Source organism: Cibotium barometz, chromosome 49, assembly GCF_041138505.1.
Source record: "Cibotium barometz isolate CiBa-2024 chromosome 49, ASM4113850v1, whole genome shotgun sequence".
Classification (NCBI taxonomy): Eukaryota; Viridiplantae; Streptophyta; class Polypodiopsida; order Cyatheales; family Cibotiaceae; genus Cibotium; species Cibotium barometz.
The window spans coordinates 21,436,799-21,452,160 of record NC_141094.1 but is presented as its reverse complement, the minus strand read 5'-3'; the positions used below and the strand labels follow the sequence as shown (position 1 = coordinate 21,452,160).

The 15,362-nt window shown below is 45.0% G+C and overlaps 1 protein-coding gene across 2 annotated transcripts in view; it reads right to left on the bottom strand.

Moving 5' to 3' along the window:
* Nucleotides 1-1,561: 1,561 nt before the first annotated feature.
* The window catches only part of PDIL5-2 (PDI-like 5-2), a 29,791-nt gene continuing 15,990 nt past the window's right edge, over nucleotides 1,562-15,362 (bottom strand). Inside the window, exons 2-5 of one of the 2 annotated variants that reach the window (XM_086785997.1) lie at nucleotides 6,351-6,454; nucleotides 5,869-6,239; nucleotides 2,531-2,838; nucleotides 1,562-2,392 (exon numbers count right to left, since the gene is read on the bottom strand). In XM_086785997.1, coding sequence (XP_086642123.1) covers nucleotides 2,045-2,392; nucleotides 2,531-2,838; nucleotides 5,869-6,239; nucleotides 6,351-6,454 — 1,131 coding nt within the window. In that variant the 3' untranslated portion in view covers nucleotides 1,562-2,044. The remainder of the gene's footprint in view (nucleotides 2,393-2,530; nucleotides 2,839-5,868; nucleotides 6,240-6,350; nucleotides 6,455-15,362) is intronic. The other variant, XM_086785998.1, reaches the window with a different exon arrangement.

Genomic DNA, 15,362 nt, shown 5'->3' with positions numbered 1-15,362 from the left:
TCTTTTGCCTTTGCAGCCTCACTCACAAGGTCACTGCCGGTAGCCGAGTCCTCAAATGCCTCATCCTCTAGAGGTGCAGGTGCACCACTAGTACTAGCCTCTCGAGAAGATCGTGTAGTGCGAGCCGGAGCCATGATCTCCTCATAGAGCATAGAATATATGTCTCTCTCCTCCTGAGGAATGTCGGGAATCTCCTTGCACTTCATGATATCAATCTTATCTGGATTCACTTGGCGAGGCTCAATGGGATGACCCTTTTGTTCTAGCAATCAGAGATTGCAATGACAAAAGACGAGCCTCTCCAATTGTGCTGAGGAGAGTCTATTTCTCTTTTTCGTGTGAAAAAGAGCCCATGTACTCCTGTTTCTCTCACAAGGCCCTGAACTGCAATCCTGGGAGAGAACTCTCAATGCAATCCGTCTCTACATTGTACACAAAAAAAAAATAAAAAAATAAAAAAAATAAAAAAAATAAAAAAAAATTGGATGATGAAAAAAACGCGTTTCATACAGGACGAAACGTTTCGAAACGTTTCGTACGTTTCGAACGTGTATGAAACGCGTTTCTATGCAACTGTGTACAGCACACCATCGTGTTTCTTCTACTGTTTCCCACAAGACAGCAGTCCTCTCTGCTCACCATCTCACCTCATCGGGACGGTACCATCGACACCACTCGGGATGGCAGCCCTCTCTGCTACTCACCTCACTGAAGTATTGCAACACCCTTGACACCAGAGCTTGCACCACTCAGGACGGCTGCCGGCAGCCCTCTTTGTTCCTCACCACCCCTTAGGTATTGCAGCACCCAAGACGGCAGCCCTCTCTGCTCTTCATTACCCCTCAGGTACCACAGCACCCGAGATGAGCCTTCGACACCGACCACCTCACGGAACTCCTTTGCCTCACATCAACGTGAGCCTTCGTCATTGATCATGCTTCAGCTCCGACATGCTCTTTACTTCTGCACTGGTCTACTACTCACAGTCACCTCACATCAAAGGACTCTTGTACATATGTTCACCCACCATTATATATAGACTCACTCCCCTATTTCATGCTGTGTTGTTTCCTCTGATCTCACACATCTGGTCCTTTCGTACCTCTTACTTCGAGGAGGCCCTAGCAACTTGAGGTGGTACTACCACACACTTGTGATCTCCCTCTCAGAGGGAAATCAGCTACAGACACCACCTCCATTTCCTCTAATGAGCAGCTGGAAGTTGGCTTTTGTATCCTCCTGTTTGCTAGTGACTCATCCATAAAACACAACTTGCAAACTACATAAAAGCAAAAGATTTTCAATTCTAGTATATGTGGCTGTCAACCGTCTGCTACGCATCTTGTATCCCCCCCCCCCCCGCTCCCCAACACACACACACACACACACAACATAAGAAGAGTCTTCAAGGTTTATATTAGTTTCAAAATAACATGGTCATATGGTTTTTACTTGGTACGGTGGGTGAAGTGGGTTAAGTTAGTAGAATATATGCACAAGCCACTTTAGCCAGCTCTCTCTCTCTCTCTCTCTCCACCAACCTAGCCATAATTGCAGCGGATGCAGCAAAACATGTAAATTAGATGTCACACACTTACGCATCGAGACCTCTTTCCCAAATAGCAAAAGAAACCTTAACAGACAATACGACCATGTTTCTTACTCCATGTCCGTCTTACCAGGCCCTTTAAAACTGAAGAGCACAAAAATAGAGCTAGCCTGTCAAACTAAGCTAACCAATGCCAGCTTGTTTTATCAGACCAACAGCACTGTCAAAATGCTCAAGAAGAGTGCTGACCAACATAGATAAGAGGAAGAGTCAGCATTAAAGTGTCCCATTTCCCCTTTACAAGTGGGTGCTTTGAGGGAATGAAAGAACATGCAACCTCTCATGTGCAAGATAGAGTGAAAGATGTTGACTTCTGTATAGGTATTTACCTGTATTTTCACATACCACTTATGCAAGTGGTATGTTTACCTTCACTTGTACTTGCAAGGTGCAGCAGAGTGAAAAGCACAAGATAAGCTCTGATAAAGTTCGAATTTAATCTTCTTTAACCATAGTGTGAGGGACATCTAAACTGCTCTCACTGCTAGAATACTTTGATGGGCTTCTTTGTTTGTCCATACTATCATTGCTGTATACTTGTTCCTGCTGCCTCTTGCGGATATCACCTGTGTCTGACCCCCAAATGTTTTGGGCAAAGATGATCACTCCCACGACAAAAAAAAGGATGTACACACTCTTCATACTGATAAGCGACCGGACAAACTCAAGAAAAGAGGGTCCTTTCACATTCAGCTTTTTGGCCTTCCCTTCCTTGAACTCTTGCAGAAAGAATGTGATGTACGCTTCTGCTCTCTCACCACCAAAATCATAACCTTCAGCACTCTGAAACATCAGCATAGAGTTCCCATATTAGAGAAAAGCAAGACAGAAGTTGATAGTACAAACCAAGGAACAGCAAGGAGAAGATTACAAATGTTCTAAAAGCTTTTCCCATTAAATGCAACAAGATGCGCTACTTACTACAAAATATGTGGAGTCACCATCCCATACGATAAACACTGGCACCTTTGACTGTTCGTCAATGTGAAAAGTGGTAGTAAAAGAAGGCCATTTGAGTGTATCAACGTATGCAAAGACGAAAGCCCGGTTAGCAGGAGCTGCAGCTTTCAATTTTTTGATGAATGACACTGATTGCTCAGATGAATCGTCTCTCAAGATGGCAAGGGCAATGGGCCGCCCATCCTCCTGTAAATTTCGCATGCTTTCAGCCATGACCAGGTTCACACGGGGTAAAAGGTTCTGCCGTACAAACTGTGCCAAATCATCCCCTATCCATCATAGACGTATATAAGTTGGAAGAAAATTCTTTACCAGAGAACCCTTTATTCTTATCAGACATGTACTTGTATTCAGCTTTAGTTTACCAGGTCTTCTTGCACTTTATTTTGTTTCATGCATGTGTGCCAAAAAAATGTAAATTTATTATAAACATTAAAATCCATGAATTGTAAAAACATTAGTTTTCTAAACCTCACAAAACTAACCCTACAATGTGGAATGATGACATCGTGTTGAGATCCTCCTTTCTGCCACTTTTCGGGGTTGGCTGTTTTTATTCCTTTGGAAGGTTTTACCAAGTTAAACGTTGTTAAATAATAATGTGTGAGTGCAAATGACATTAAGCAAAGAACACTTACCCTTAAAGTCAGAATCAATAATCCAGATTTCCTCGGGTGGGGATCTGTGCAGAGTCCTGATTTGAACCTGAAACCTATGGTGGTATGGACCACCAGGAATAGGGTGAGAAGCTTTTCCCAGTGTAGGTCTAGCCTCAAGCACATGGTGCTCTCCAAAGTGAAGGTCCCAAATGAAAAGTGAGAGAGAGGTCATGAGCAAATGCACAAAGATTAACAGCATTTCATCAAAGGGATTAACAAAGAGAGAGTAATTGCACAACACAATGATGAATGCATTATCATAATACTTCCACCATGCACAATGCTTTTAAAGGCCTCAAGCCTCATCTTCTGACCTAGACGATAAGGGCTGTTCACACCTTTAGAGGGTGTTCACACCAACTAACTCCGAAATCCCAATAGTAAGATCCCCCCAAGATCTCCCTAAACACAAGCAACAAGATTCTACCAAATAGAAGGGGTGCAGGCTAGCTCACCTCCCGACTTTATGTTTGTGATTGCAAACCACCCCCGAGCTGGGGGCTAAGGGTCACTCCCATCTACCAAGTCCATGGCGGGAGTCTCTGGTTTAGGCTCACACCCATTGTCAACAAATGTTAACAATATTAATAATAAACCCATAAGTCACTTATATAGTGATTGCTGCTGCTATAAATAGTCATAAGTAGCGAGTAAATATGGTTTTACTAATAATCCACCTTAGCCACCCCTATCAGCTTGCTTTCCCTAATCCCACAGCTCCCCTGACCTGGCCAGCCAGATTAGGCCACTAATCCCAAAGATTAGTATTAGGTACTAATCCTTGGGGTATTAGGTACATAGCACTTGATGTGGCTTCTTCACCCCTTGTTTGGTTGCATTGGAATCACCAATTTCTGCCTTGCCTTGCTTGCTAAATCTGTTCTCTACATGGTGCGTTTGGCCCTCCTCCTTGCGCTTTGGATGAGCACCCTTTGCACACACAAGAGCTATATGATACAAATTTGTAAAAACACAATGTTGATGAAGAAAACGCAAACCTCAGGTGAAAACGTTGATAATGATGGGGTTTTTCACGATGAATCTCCGCACCCTTATATGAGGGGGGAAATTGCAGCCCTTTCTCTGTAACATGGGTGCTTTGCGAAAGTGGTTTAGGATTAGTTATCATGATAAATCTGAAGATTGGAGGAGTTGTGCTACCACATACTTTCTCTATTCCATTGTAAATAAGTCATGCATATGATTACATCGTTGGTTAGGTCATCTCTTTATCTACTGTGTATCATGCATGAAGAAGAAGTATGTGCGTGGGTTCAAGACTTTGAGTAGGTGTTGCTCTCAATGACTCAATGATGAATGCATGATTGAATGAATGATGAATGAAGATGACCCTCAGCCATAGACCTCTTTTCATAGTGAAAGTTGGGCTAGTTGGCTAAAAACCCTGACCTAGGGTGTTCATAATAATAATAATAATAATAATGTCCGCACTTGGCTGCTCATCGGGTGCATGGACGAGAATACCATGAACTAGCACAAATGCCCTTACATACACATGAATCTGGCCACGCACTCGACCTCTGAGCTAGCCAATGGGTAGAAGCATGTCCACATCACACCTCAAAAGAGTGTGCACATGACAACCCAGGAAATGTTCAAGGTAGCATAGAAGAGATTGGGTTTAACAAACAATTAGGAACTCTCACGAAGAAACGGTCAACTACGTGACTGTAAGAGCAAAACGCAGTCAGCAGAGAGCTTAGAGCAGCCTGGTAGATGGAAATTAATAGAATTCTGGTGTAGACAAACAAAACCCGGCTGACGTAGCCAGACGAAGGGAACCAGACAAGAATGGACCAACATACCTGGGGAGAAATCTTCAAAGAGTTCCCAGTTTGGTAATCATGAGTGCACAATAATGTATTAGTTAACATTCAGCCATTGCATTTTATTGTTACACCAGTAAAGCAAACACTCCACCAGAGAGGACAACAGAGGCAGGAAGCAGGGGGGTCCTTAGCATTGGGACCCAGTGCAGTGTCTCGTCCATTTTTCATGATTTATTTTCTGTTGTTTAATCAATTCAATACATAATTATGTTGTTATAAAGTAAACCGCTTGTGCCAGACTCTCTGACATCGGTCCAATCAAGAGATCCTCACAAGTGCCAAATCTTGGACAACTACTCGTTAAGCCCTTCTTCTCCCTATCCAGGGCCATCAGTCTAACATCATCATAAAATGCCTTCTTAGTTATGATCCTATGGACATGACATCTTCCAATTAAAGTTAGCCAAAAAGTTGCTCATCCCTTCATACAGCACAGCAGTATCCTCTAACGAAGTTGATGGCCTCAGCCCATATATAACAGTAAGTCGAAACCTAAACCTGAGTCCTAATGTGCTGACTATAGAAATGGGCTATAGAAATAAATAATATAACTCATGCAATATCTTGAGGAAGTATTAAATCTTACGTATCAAATATCATCTGAAAGCTGAATAGCAAAATACATCCACAGCCGTATCCTCTAGCTAAGTTGATGGCCTCAACCCATTTATAACAGTAAGTCGAAACCTTAGCCTAAATCCTAATGTGCTGACTATAGAAATGGGCTATAGAAACAAAACAAAAAGTATCAGCCAATTTGCACTAAAAGTAGCCGGCATCAAGAACATACCTTCAAAAGGTCCATAATACACTTCTTGCTCTCCTTGGCTCGGACGTAAAACCACAAGAGCGGGACTTTTGTCAAAGTCAAAACTCTCCATAGCCCTCTCAGAGAAGCTCTCTAGGACCAAAAACCAAACTCTGCTTTTATGTTGTTTTGCCAGCTCTGAGATGGCAGAACTTTCCACCCCAAAGCCAACAAAGAAGGGGAAGCTATCATCTGCATTCTGCATAAAATCTTGTAGTTCAACCTCATTTCCCAACACTTTTACATCAGGACTCGCGAGCTTTTGAAGATGAGATGAGAGAGATGCAGCTTTGCGAGGGCCCTTATAGTCTATAGGAAAACCATTGATGAAAAACTTGAGTGTTGGGTATGCACTAGAACAAAAACAGAACGTGCACTAGTTAAGTCTGAGTAACACTACTATCAAAAGACAAAATTATCAAAATTAGAAGCAATATAAGCAAGATTTGATCAAAAAATTGTACCTGACATCATATTTTGATGCAACTTTGGTATATTTATCTGCATTTAATTTTGCAAGGACAATTGGTGGGGTTTTTTCTGCAAGCCCAGGAGCAGCCACATCCAACTATACAAAACATTACCACTTACTGTATAAACATTGCCTTCTCTCCTCAAAAGACTGAATGCTAAGATGAGGACTAGGTTATTTTGGAAAAGAAACTACCCGGTGCCTCCATTGTCCCTAATTACAGTGCATGCCTCAAGACTTTGTAAGCTCTAAAATCAAGTACCTTCAGTTGTGTGTTTAGTTTGTTTTGAAGCAAGTACCTTCAGTTGCATTTACCTTGTTTTGAAACTAACAAAAAGTACAAAGTTTTCTTGAGAAACATGTGAAATACTTAAATAAGGTTCTTCTTAGCGAATGATTTTGAAGGAGGTTAAGGTCCTTGCTGAAAGGCAGCTATAAAAAAAAACCCATGTTTGGGGTCTATATGCAGGCACATTAAGATCAATTGTCACCGAACTCAGTTTAGCTCAGTATTAACCACAGGTCCAAGATCTAGGGTTAAAGGGAATGGACTAACCCACAATTGGCTAAGCCTAAGGGTTAGGGTTAAAAAGCTAACCCGAGAGTTAGGTTAGGGCTTAGCCAGGAATGGGGGCTAATAGGGCCCACCCAGGAGGTTAAGGTGTCACCGAGGATTCTCTCGACAAAATCCTTCCAAGATCACCTAAACACAGAACAAGCACAAGATTACTCCAGATTAAGATTCCACAGGCTAGCTCACCACCCACCAATAGATCCCATACAACACAAGATCTCCCCTGAGCATAGGGCCTAAGTCTCTGTCCATACCAACCACACCAATCAACCCTGGCATCCCATATCACCAGGACCTGCCCTAGTTGGACCGTTTGCCTCAAGGATAGACAATTGTGAGTGGATTACTTATAAGCCTTAGCCCTTATAATCAGTCTACTTTTCCTAATCCCTGAAACCCTTGGCCCCAAAGTAGGTCGAGAGTGTCTTATCTTTCCACAATCCAACAATCATATACAAGCTTAGCTCAAAGCTTCGATTTCCTGAAAATCCCATGTGAGATCCTTTTCAAGTAGAACAAAAAAAGAAGAAGCCTTAACCAAAAAAAGTTCTTGAGGTAAACCCTCAATCTCAATCTTTCCTCGAGTCAACAAACTTGGAAAATCGTGAACTTGAATCCTCGGAGTCATTCCTAGTTAAATTACCTGTCCACATCACAATTTGGTAAATCACAATACCCACGGAATAACATAAAACTTCCATGTTCGCAAAATTGTAGAACTATCAAGTATTTCAATACAAGAGTATATGCAAGCTTCCTCATTCCAGGTAGTACTCCCCGAAGAATGCTCCTATCATGCCCCTGTTGTGAACACCTTTGATAGAATGTCTAGCATGAGCTCCAATCTCATGTAATCCAACAAGGAAATCGAAGCTAAGCCTAGATACATACCTCTAAGATCTATCATTTAAGTTGCAAGGAATTTGCATAATAGCCATACCAAACAAAACCTAACTATTAACAGTAGGCATATGCTTAGTACATCATAGGCAAATTTCGACCACAGGGATTTCTCTCTCCAATCCTTGGAGACGGATGTATACAGCATCTCAACCAAGATCTGAATCATCCCCTTGTTTTCCCAACTGAGGATATCAACAAGAACCAATCAACCACTAACTGCTTGAAGTGTCCAGTATCTTCAAGTTCTTGACAATCACTATGCCAAAATATAAAATTGTGCTAAAATAGCATTATGTGCTAAATCGAGATGAATTCTCCTTGCTTGGACAGGAATCATGAATCACGCCAACTGCAACCAGGCTAATCTCTTAGATGATAATAAGGCACTTGACCATGATGCACGAGAGGCCCTACATAAAGCTCAACTTGGATTTTTCAAGGGTGAGGGAAGGAACCTCAGATTCAGCCCATGCTTACATGCAAAAAACAACAAGAGGTATGCCCACAGGATTTGTTTGATACACTCCTACCTTTGTACGGGAATGTAATGAGTGCCCGTTCCAAAACAACACCCCACACACAAATTGTATCATCTCGGAAGATAAAATCTATCGGATCAAACCATTGATTAGAATATCAGTGTTATCATTCTCCGAGTCTAGGTCATATATATGCGTGCATCTAGACGTAATGCCGAAAAATCGATCAATGTGCCTAACGGTTTTGCAAAATAAGCCAAAAATCATTCATTCAAAATTTGGTGAAACCATAAATACTTCTTCATGCAAAACCACGAGCAATCCAAATCATGTTGAGAAAGATAGTACGGGGAATGCTGGATTGAGGCGGATTGATGTGGAACTAACCTAAAGGTTTAAACATGACATTGAGGGGAAGTTTAGTTGCATCAAGACAAGGACTGAGAAGGGATTGATCGCTTCCACTCAGTCTTATGCATCTAAAGGGAATTTTGTATGGGGTATATCCTAGTGGTTTGGGATGTTAGGATCTATCACATGTAAAGTTTCTCAATGTATCCATATTGCTATCCTATGGGGTTCATAAAATTGCTATCCTATGGGGTTCATAAAATAGCTAAATCACTACCATACATCTCGACCATAAATGGTGAGCCAAACTTCAATAATAATATATGTCAATTTAATAAATGAATTTATGGCTTTTTTGTGGTATAAAATGATCAATTTTAATAATTGACTATTTTCCCTTGGAATCTTAAAATTCTGAGTTCAAATTTGGAATCTGCACGCGATTTTATCCTGAGATAGGATTTTACAGCACTCAAAACGGACACCGAAATAAGCCTCTACGTAGATTTTTAGTTAAAGTATGGTAAATTTTCCACCTTAATAAATGCATATTCGGGTGCCCGATTGACAAACGAACTACACCCCTATGACCAGGGAGACATCCCGGACATTCTCGCTGAAAATTTTTTTTGCAACCGCCGGACGCATCGGCACGCATATCGAGAGCGGCGTCCCAAAAAAGGGATCCCCGTTCCAAAAAGATAACGTTCACATACCTGGCCGCTTGTACAACGGCCATATAAGGACCAAAGGCCGCCCGCCCTAGCGTACGGTCCCAACTGGCCATCACGTGAACACCCATGCGGCCACTAACCCAAAAGGTACATGCGTACCTCATCTTTTGTCCGCGCACAGACACCATCCCTTTCCCCAAACTCATATAGCCACAGATCAGTGTACTTTCATCGTACATCATCCTTTGCACCCCACTTTGCTCTCCCATTCCCTTTCCCTGTACCCATACGAGCCCCTATATAAACCCCCCAGCACCCCCATGGTCCACACCCCGACACCCTGCACTTCTCGTACCCGATACTCTATGCAAAGACTGCACCCGATAGTTCGAACTCCGTACCCGACACTCTGTGCGGGACTGTACCTGACAGCCATCTGTAGCCCTCTCTCCCAACAAGCCCCTTTCAGCCCATCTCCAAGTAGCCTCTGCCAAAAAAAATTCATCTCTCTTGGTTGAGTAGAGAGTGTCCTTTACTGCTCTCTCTCTCTCCCCCTCCCCCGCCCCCGTGTGAATAGACTTGAGAAAGAACCTCCCTTCTCTCCCTCTAGGTGCAGCCTTTTGCCCCAAATGCCAATTTAAGGACACCTTTCATCCCCCCCCCCCCCCCCCCCCCCCTGTAATATGCGGAAGCTTCGGAGAAGGATCGGTACTTCAAAACTCAGAAAACAGCACTCTTTTCGCGACGGAATTAACGCACAACTGAAAGACGATGTGCAGAAAAATAGAGAGAGAAGGGGGAGATGGAGAAGGACACAGTATTGGGTCCCAATTACCCTCTGTAGGGCCCCCACCACGGATGGTGTATTTGCTTTATTAGAATGATGTAAATCTGAAACAAATACAAAGTACTTGACCTTTTCTTGGCTGGAAAACCTGCCCTTGACCTTCAGTCCTTCACCCCTTAGCTTTAGCAAACCCTTGGCTGTCCTGGCCCTTGAATGCTTGAGGCTCTTGGTGAATTATGAGATGGAAGAAATGATTTAAGACTTGGGCTTTTATACCCCTCATATCCTACAGTCGGCTGTCTTCAGGACAGCCTCACGACTGTGTCTTGTGCAATAAATGAATTCACACCATAATAAATTCTGTCCAGCCTGCGCATGTAATTCTGGGACAGCACCAGGGTGCTGGGCATCTGCGCATGGGTGTGGGGACTGCCCCCCACACCTGGCCGACTGGCTGGGCAGGGCTTCTACCCCTGTCGGCTGCCTGTCCAGCAGCCCTAGGCCTGGCCGACTGTCCTTCCAGCCCTTGCCTTGGCTGGTGGGCAAAGTCTTGGGCCCTCCTGGCCCCTTGGGGGTGGTTCTACACCTCCCCCATGCCCATGCTAAGTATGCCAATGCAAAACCTTGCCCTGGGGTAGCCCTATGGGCTGACCCCATCTCTACATGCAAACTACATGCCTTCAGATGTCTGGCATCCAGTTGCAAACCAGATACACAGCACATCTGACATCATTCCAGAGGGAGACTCACAGCGCGGACTGGCACTGCTTCATGTGCAGGACAATGCACACCTGACCTCGGACGACTGAGATGGATCCCTGGCTGACTCGTCCTGGACTGGGCTCACATGGGACCAGTTCACCATCCCAGGTCCTGCACCTACTGTACAGAATGTCCACGTGGCATCCAAGTGCGGGATGCACGTGACATCCCCTTCTGCTTAACTTGACGGAAGCTGCATAGCCTCCAAATAATCCGTCAATAAAGCCGGATAGTCTTCGAAGAATTCTTTGTCGAGCCATACCGCTTCATGAGTTCCTCGGTCCTGAAACTTCGTGAGGAACTGTCGTAGTCTTCGGCCGGAGCCATGCTTGAAACGGTGCAGAAGGATCTGTTCTGGAACCATTACTTCTGCTTCATCAATGATGTCTGGTTCCGCTTCGTCTTTGACCTCTGAAGGGGGTGGACCTGCATATGGCTTCAACCAACTGACATGAAATACATCGTGCATAGTCCAACTCGGAGGTAGCTTTAACTGCATAGACACCTCATTAATCTTTTTCCGGATGGGGAATGGTCCGAAGCTCCTGAAAGACAACTTTGGGCATCGCTTGCCCACTTGCTTTAATCTTTGCTTCATAATCCGAAGATATACCCAATCTCCTTCCGAAAACTTCATGTCCCTTCGGTCTTTATTGGCCTGTCGAGTGTAGGCATCTTGCGCTTTAGCCAATCTGTCTTTGACGGACTCTAGGATCTCCTGGTAAGACTCCGTCACTCTGTTCGCCTCCGGTACTGAAGACGACGTCCTGGTTAACAACGACTGGAAAGGCCTTCCAAACGCTGCCTCATATGGAGTCCTGCCAATAGCTGAAGAAAAAGAGTCATTCAACACAGCTTGAACTAAAGGCAGAAACGATTCCCACTTACCTTGCTGATCGTGGACATAACACTTCAGCACATCAAAGGCCAACTGGTTGTATATCTCTGTCTGGCCATCTGTCTGTGGGTGGAATGCACTGGAAAAATTCAACTTAGTACCAAAATTATCAAACAATGCCCTCCAAAAATGACTGGTAAACTTGGCATCTCGGTCTGACACTATGGTCCTAGGAATCCCACCAATCGGGTACCAATGCCGAATGAATAGCTGGGCAACATCCTCGGCGGTCACATTGGCCCTGCAAGGAATAAGCATCACAAATTTGCTGAACCTGTCAACAATAGTCAAACACTGTGTATTACGCTTACTCGGACTGGGAGGCAGATTTGTGACAAAGTCCATCGATTGGAAAGAACCCTCAGGAATTGGCAAAGGCTGTAACAACCCTATCTTCTTTCCACGAGGAGCTTTCACCTTTTGACAAATGTCACAGCGTTGTACATAAGTAAACACATCACGCCTCATCTTTGGCCAATAGTATTGCCGTTCTAACTTCTCCAGAGTCGAATTCATGCCCCTATGACCACCTGTAATGGCGTCATGGGCATCATGGAGAAGAGCTGCCCGGAATGATTTCATGACACACAGTCGGCCTTTGTAGTAAAGCCAACCATCGCGTATCAGAAAATGGCATGGTCCTGTGGCATCCAATGCCTGTTCCCACTGTGTACCGAATTCCTCGGAATCCGCGTACGTGTGCTTCATGTCTTCTAGTCCTGTACCAACAAGGTCCAGTCTAGTGGTCTGAATCGCAGATACTTGTCCCTTCCTGCTCAAAGCATCGGCCACTGGATTGGCCTTTCCTGGAAGGTACTCAATCATACCACCGAACTGCTGGAATATCTGACTCCAGCGGTGCTGTCGATCACTCCACTGTGCACTTGGCATCGTCTGAATCCAGCGCAATGCCTGATGGTCAGTGCGAACCTCGAAGTCACGGCCATACAAGAAATGTTTCCAATGTTTCAAGGCCTGAATGACTGCTAGGAGTTCACGATCGTAGACTGAGTAATTCTTTTCGGCGGGCAATAACTTACGAGACATGTAAGCTACTGGATGACCATTCTGTTGCAATACACCTCCAATTGCGATGTTACTCGCATCGGTGATCACCTGAAATGGTTCGTCCCACGAGGCAAGGGCTAGACAAGGCGCTTCTGACAAAGCCACCTTGAGGTTCTGGAATGCCTCCAACGCTCGTGGAGTCATTCGAATCTTTTGCCTCCTTGTTTTCACTCCCTTTAGCAGATCGGTGAGGTCTGCCGAGAGATCAGAAAACTTGTCAATGTGGGTGGAATATGCCTGGCATATACCCACAAATGATCTAATGTCGTAAGCGGTCTGAGGTACTTCCCAGTTAACAATCTCGGCTACTTTAGCCGGATCAAGTCGAATGCCTTCGGCACTGATTATATATCCCAAGTAATGTACCTGGAACAGATAAAATTCTGACTTCTTTTCATTGATATAGAGCTCGTTGCTTTCCAGCAACTTAAGGACTTTCTCCACATCAATGTCATGCTGCTCAACGGTAGCTGAAAATATGAGTATGTCGTCCAAAAATATGAACACACACACTCCAATCAACTCCCGGAAAATACGCATCATCATGCGGTTAAATGTAGCTGGGGCGTTCGTCAAACCAAATGGCATGACCACAAATTCATAGTGGGCCCGTTCTGTACGGAAAGCTGTCTTGGGGATGTCCCCCTCAACAATCCGAACCTGGTGGTACCCACTCTTTAAATCCAATTTAGAGAACACCTTAGCTCCATTCAGCCTCTCGAGAATATAGTCAATTCGAGGCATCGAGAATCTGCTCTTGATAGTCAGCTTGTTGAGTGCACGATAATCGACACACAACCGAGAAGACCCATCTTTCTTCTTGACAAATAAGATCGGTGCTGCAAATGGCGACACGCTGGGGCGGATGAAACCAGCTTGCAACAATTCTTGGAGTTGGCGGTCCAACTCCGATTCCATTGCCTTAGAAAGGCGATATGGAAACTTGCTCGGGGGTTCCGAGCCTGGGAGGAGGTCAATCTTGTGATCCTCCGGTCTGGACGGGGGAAGTTGGGGAGGGAGACTGTCCCGAAGAAAAATCTTCTGGAACTTTTCATGGAGAACCGAGTACTTCTCGGAAGCACTGGCCACCGTCTGGGCTGTCTGGACGTAAATCATCGCACAATGTGCGCCTTTCCTGACTGCTCGCTTAGCCTGCAAGTGGCTTATGAGCGGAAAGTTTGGAATACCTGGCTCACACTTAATGGTCACAGGGGTGTTTGACACATTCCGATCAATCTGGAACGTGTGCTTGTCCCACTTGACATCAGGAAGGAACTTGTGAAACCACTGGATACCCAAAATTATGTCTGCTCCTACAAGAGGGGCAACCATAAAATCACGCACAAACTCTATGCCCTGAATGACTAATTTAGCACCTAGAGCTTCATACTTGACGCTCGTAGTCATACCTGTGCTAAAACCCTCAACTTGTTTGTCCACCGGAGTGAGCTCGAAACGGGCACGTCTAGCGGCCTCTTCCGTGATCACATCCTCCGTACTGCCGCTGTCAAACAAGACAACGACTCTCTGGCCACCTATGTAGCCAAAGGACTTGAGCAATTCGTTGCGCTCATACTCCTGGTCATGGGCGCCCTTCTGCTTATCTTCGAGCTCCCGGCTAATAATTGCTCCAACTGAAGCACCGGGGGTTGAAGAACTAGGGGTAGCCACTGGGGTCTGTGTGGGAGCTGTGCTCACCACGGAAGCTGTGGAGGCGGCGGCGGCCTTTGGAGGCTTCTTCGGACAATCTCGAGAAGTATGTCCTTTTGTGTGACAAAAGTAACATCTACCCTCCTTCCTGTACTGAGCAAGCTCCTCAGCACTCAACTTGCCACCTGTCTTGCCTGCCTCCGCTTTCTGGTCTGGAGTAAGCTTAGACGCATTGTTCGAGTTCTTGGAGCCAGAGGCTCCCGGGCTCTGTCCTGGGGAAGACCCCGTCTGGTTCTGGCTTTTGCCCCCCGAGGTGTTAGCCTTGGGAGAAGCCGGCTGGGAAGTCTTGGGCTTGCCACCATTGTGTTTCATTTCTGCACTCTGCGCAAGCGAGAGTGCGTCCTCAAAGGTGGCTGGTCTAAACATACGCACCTCCCATTGGATGTGCGTGTCCAAGCCATACAAAAACTGCCCTTTCTTGTCCGCATCAGATAAGCCTAATTGTAGACACAAGGTCGAAATTCTATTGGCAAACTGAAGGACTGGTTGCGCATTCTGACGCGCACCCCTGAACTCGTCTTCGAGTCGCTCAAGGTAGTGGGGCGGTAAAAACCGCTGCTTAAGGTCACCGACGAACTCGTCCCACCCATAAGCTGCCATACCTGATCTGGTGTGGGCATGAGCCCACTGAGTCCACCAAGGAATGGCCTCACCTTCCAAATACCAACTGGCTAAGATCACTTTGTCAATATCTGATTTCCTAACTGCGGCAAAGTAAGCTTCAAATTGATGTAACCATGAATACAGAGTAGTGGGATCGAGTTTACCATTATACCTACTGAAGTTCATTTTCTCGGG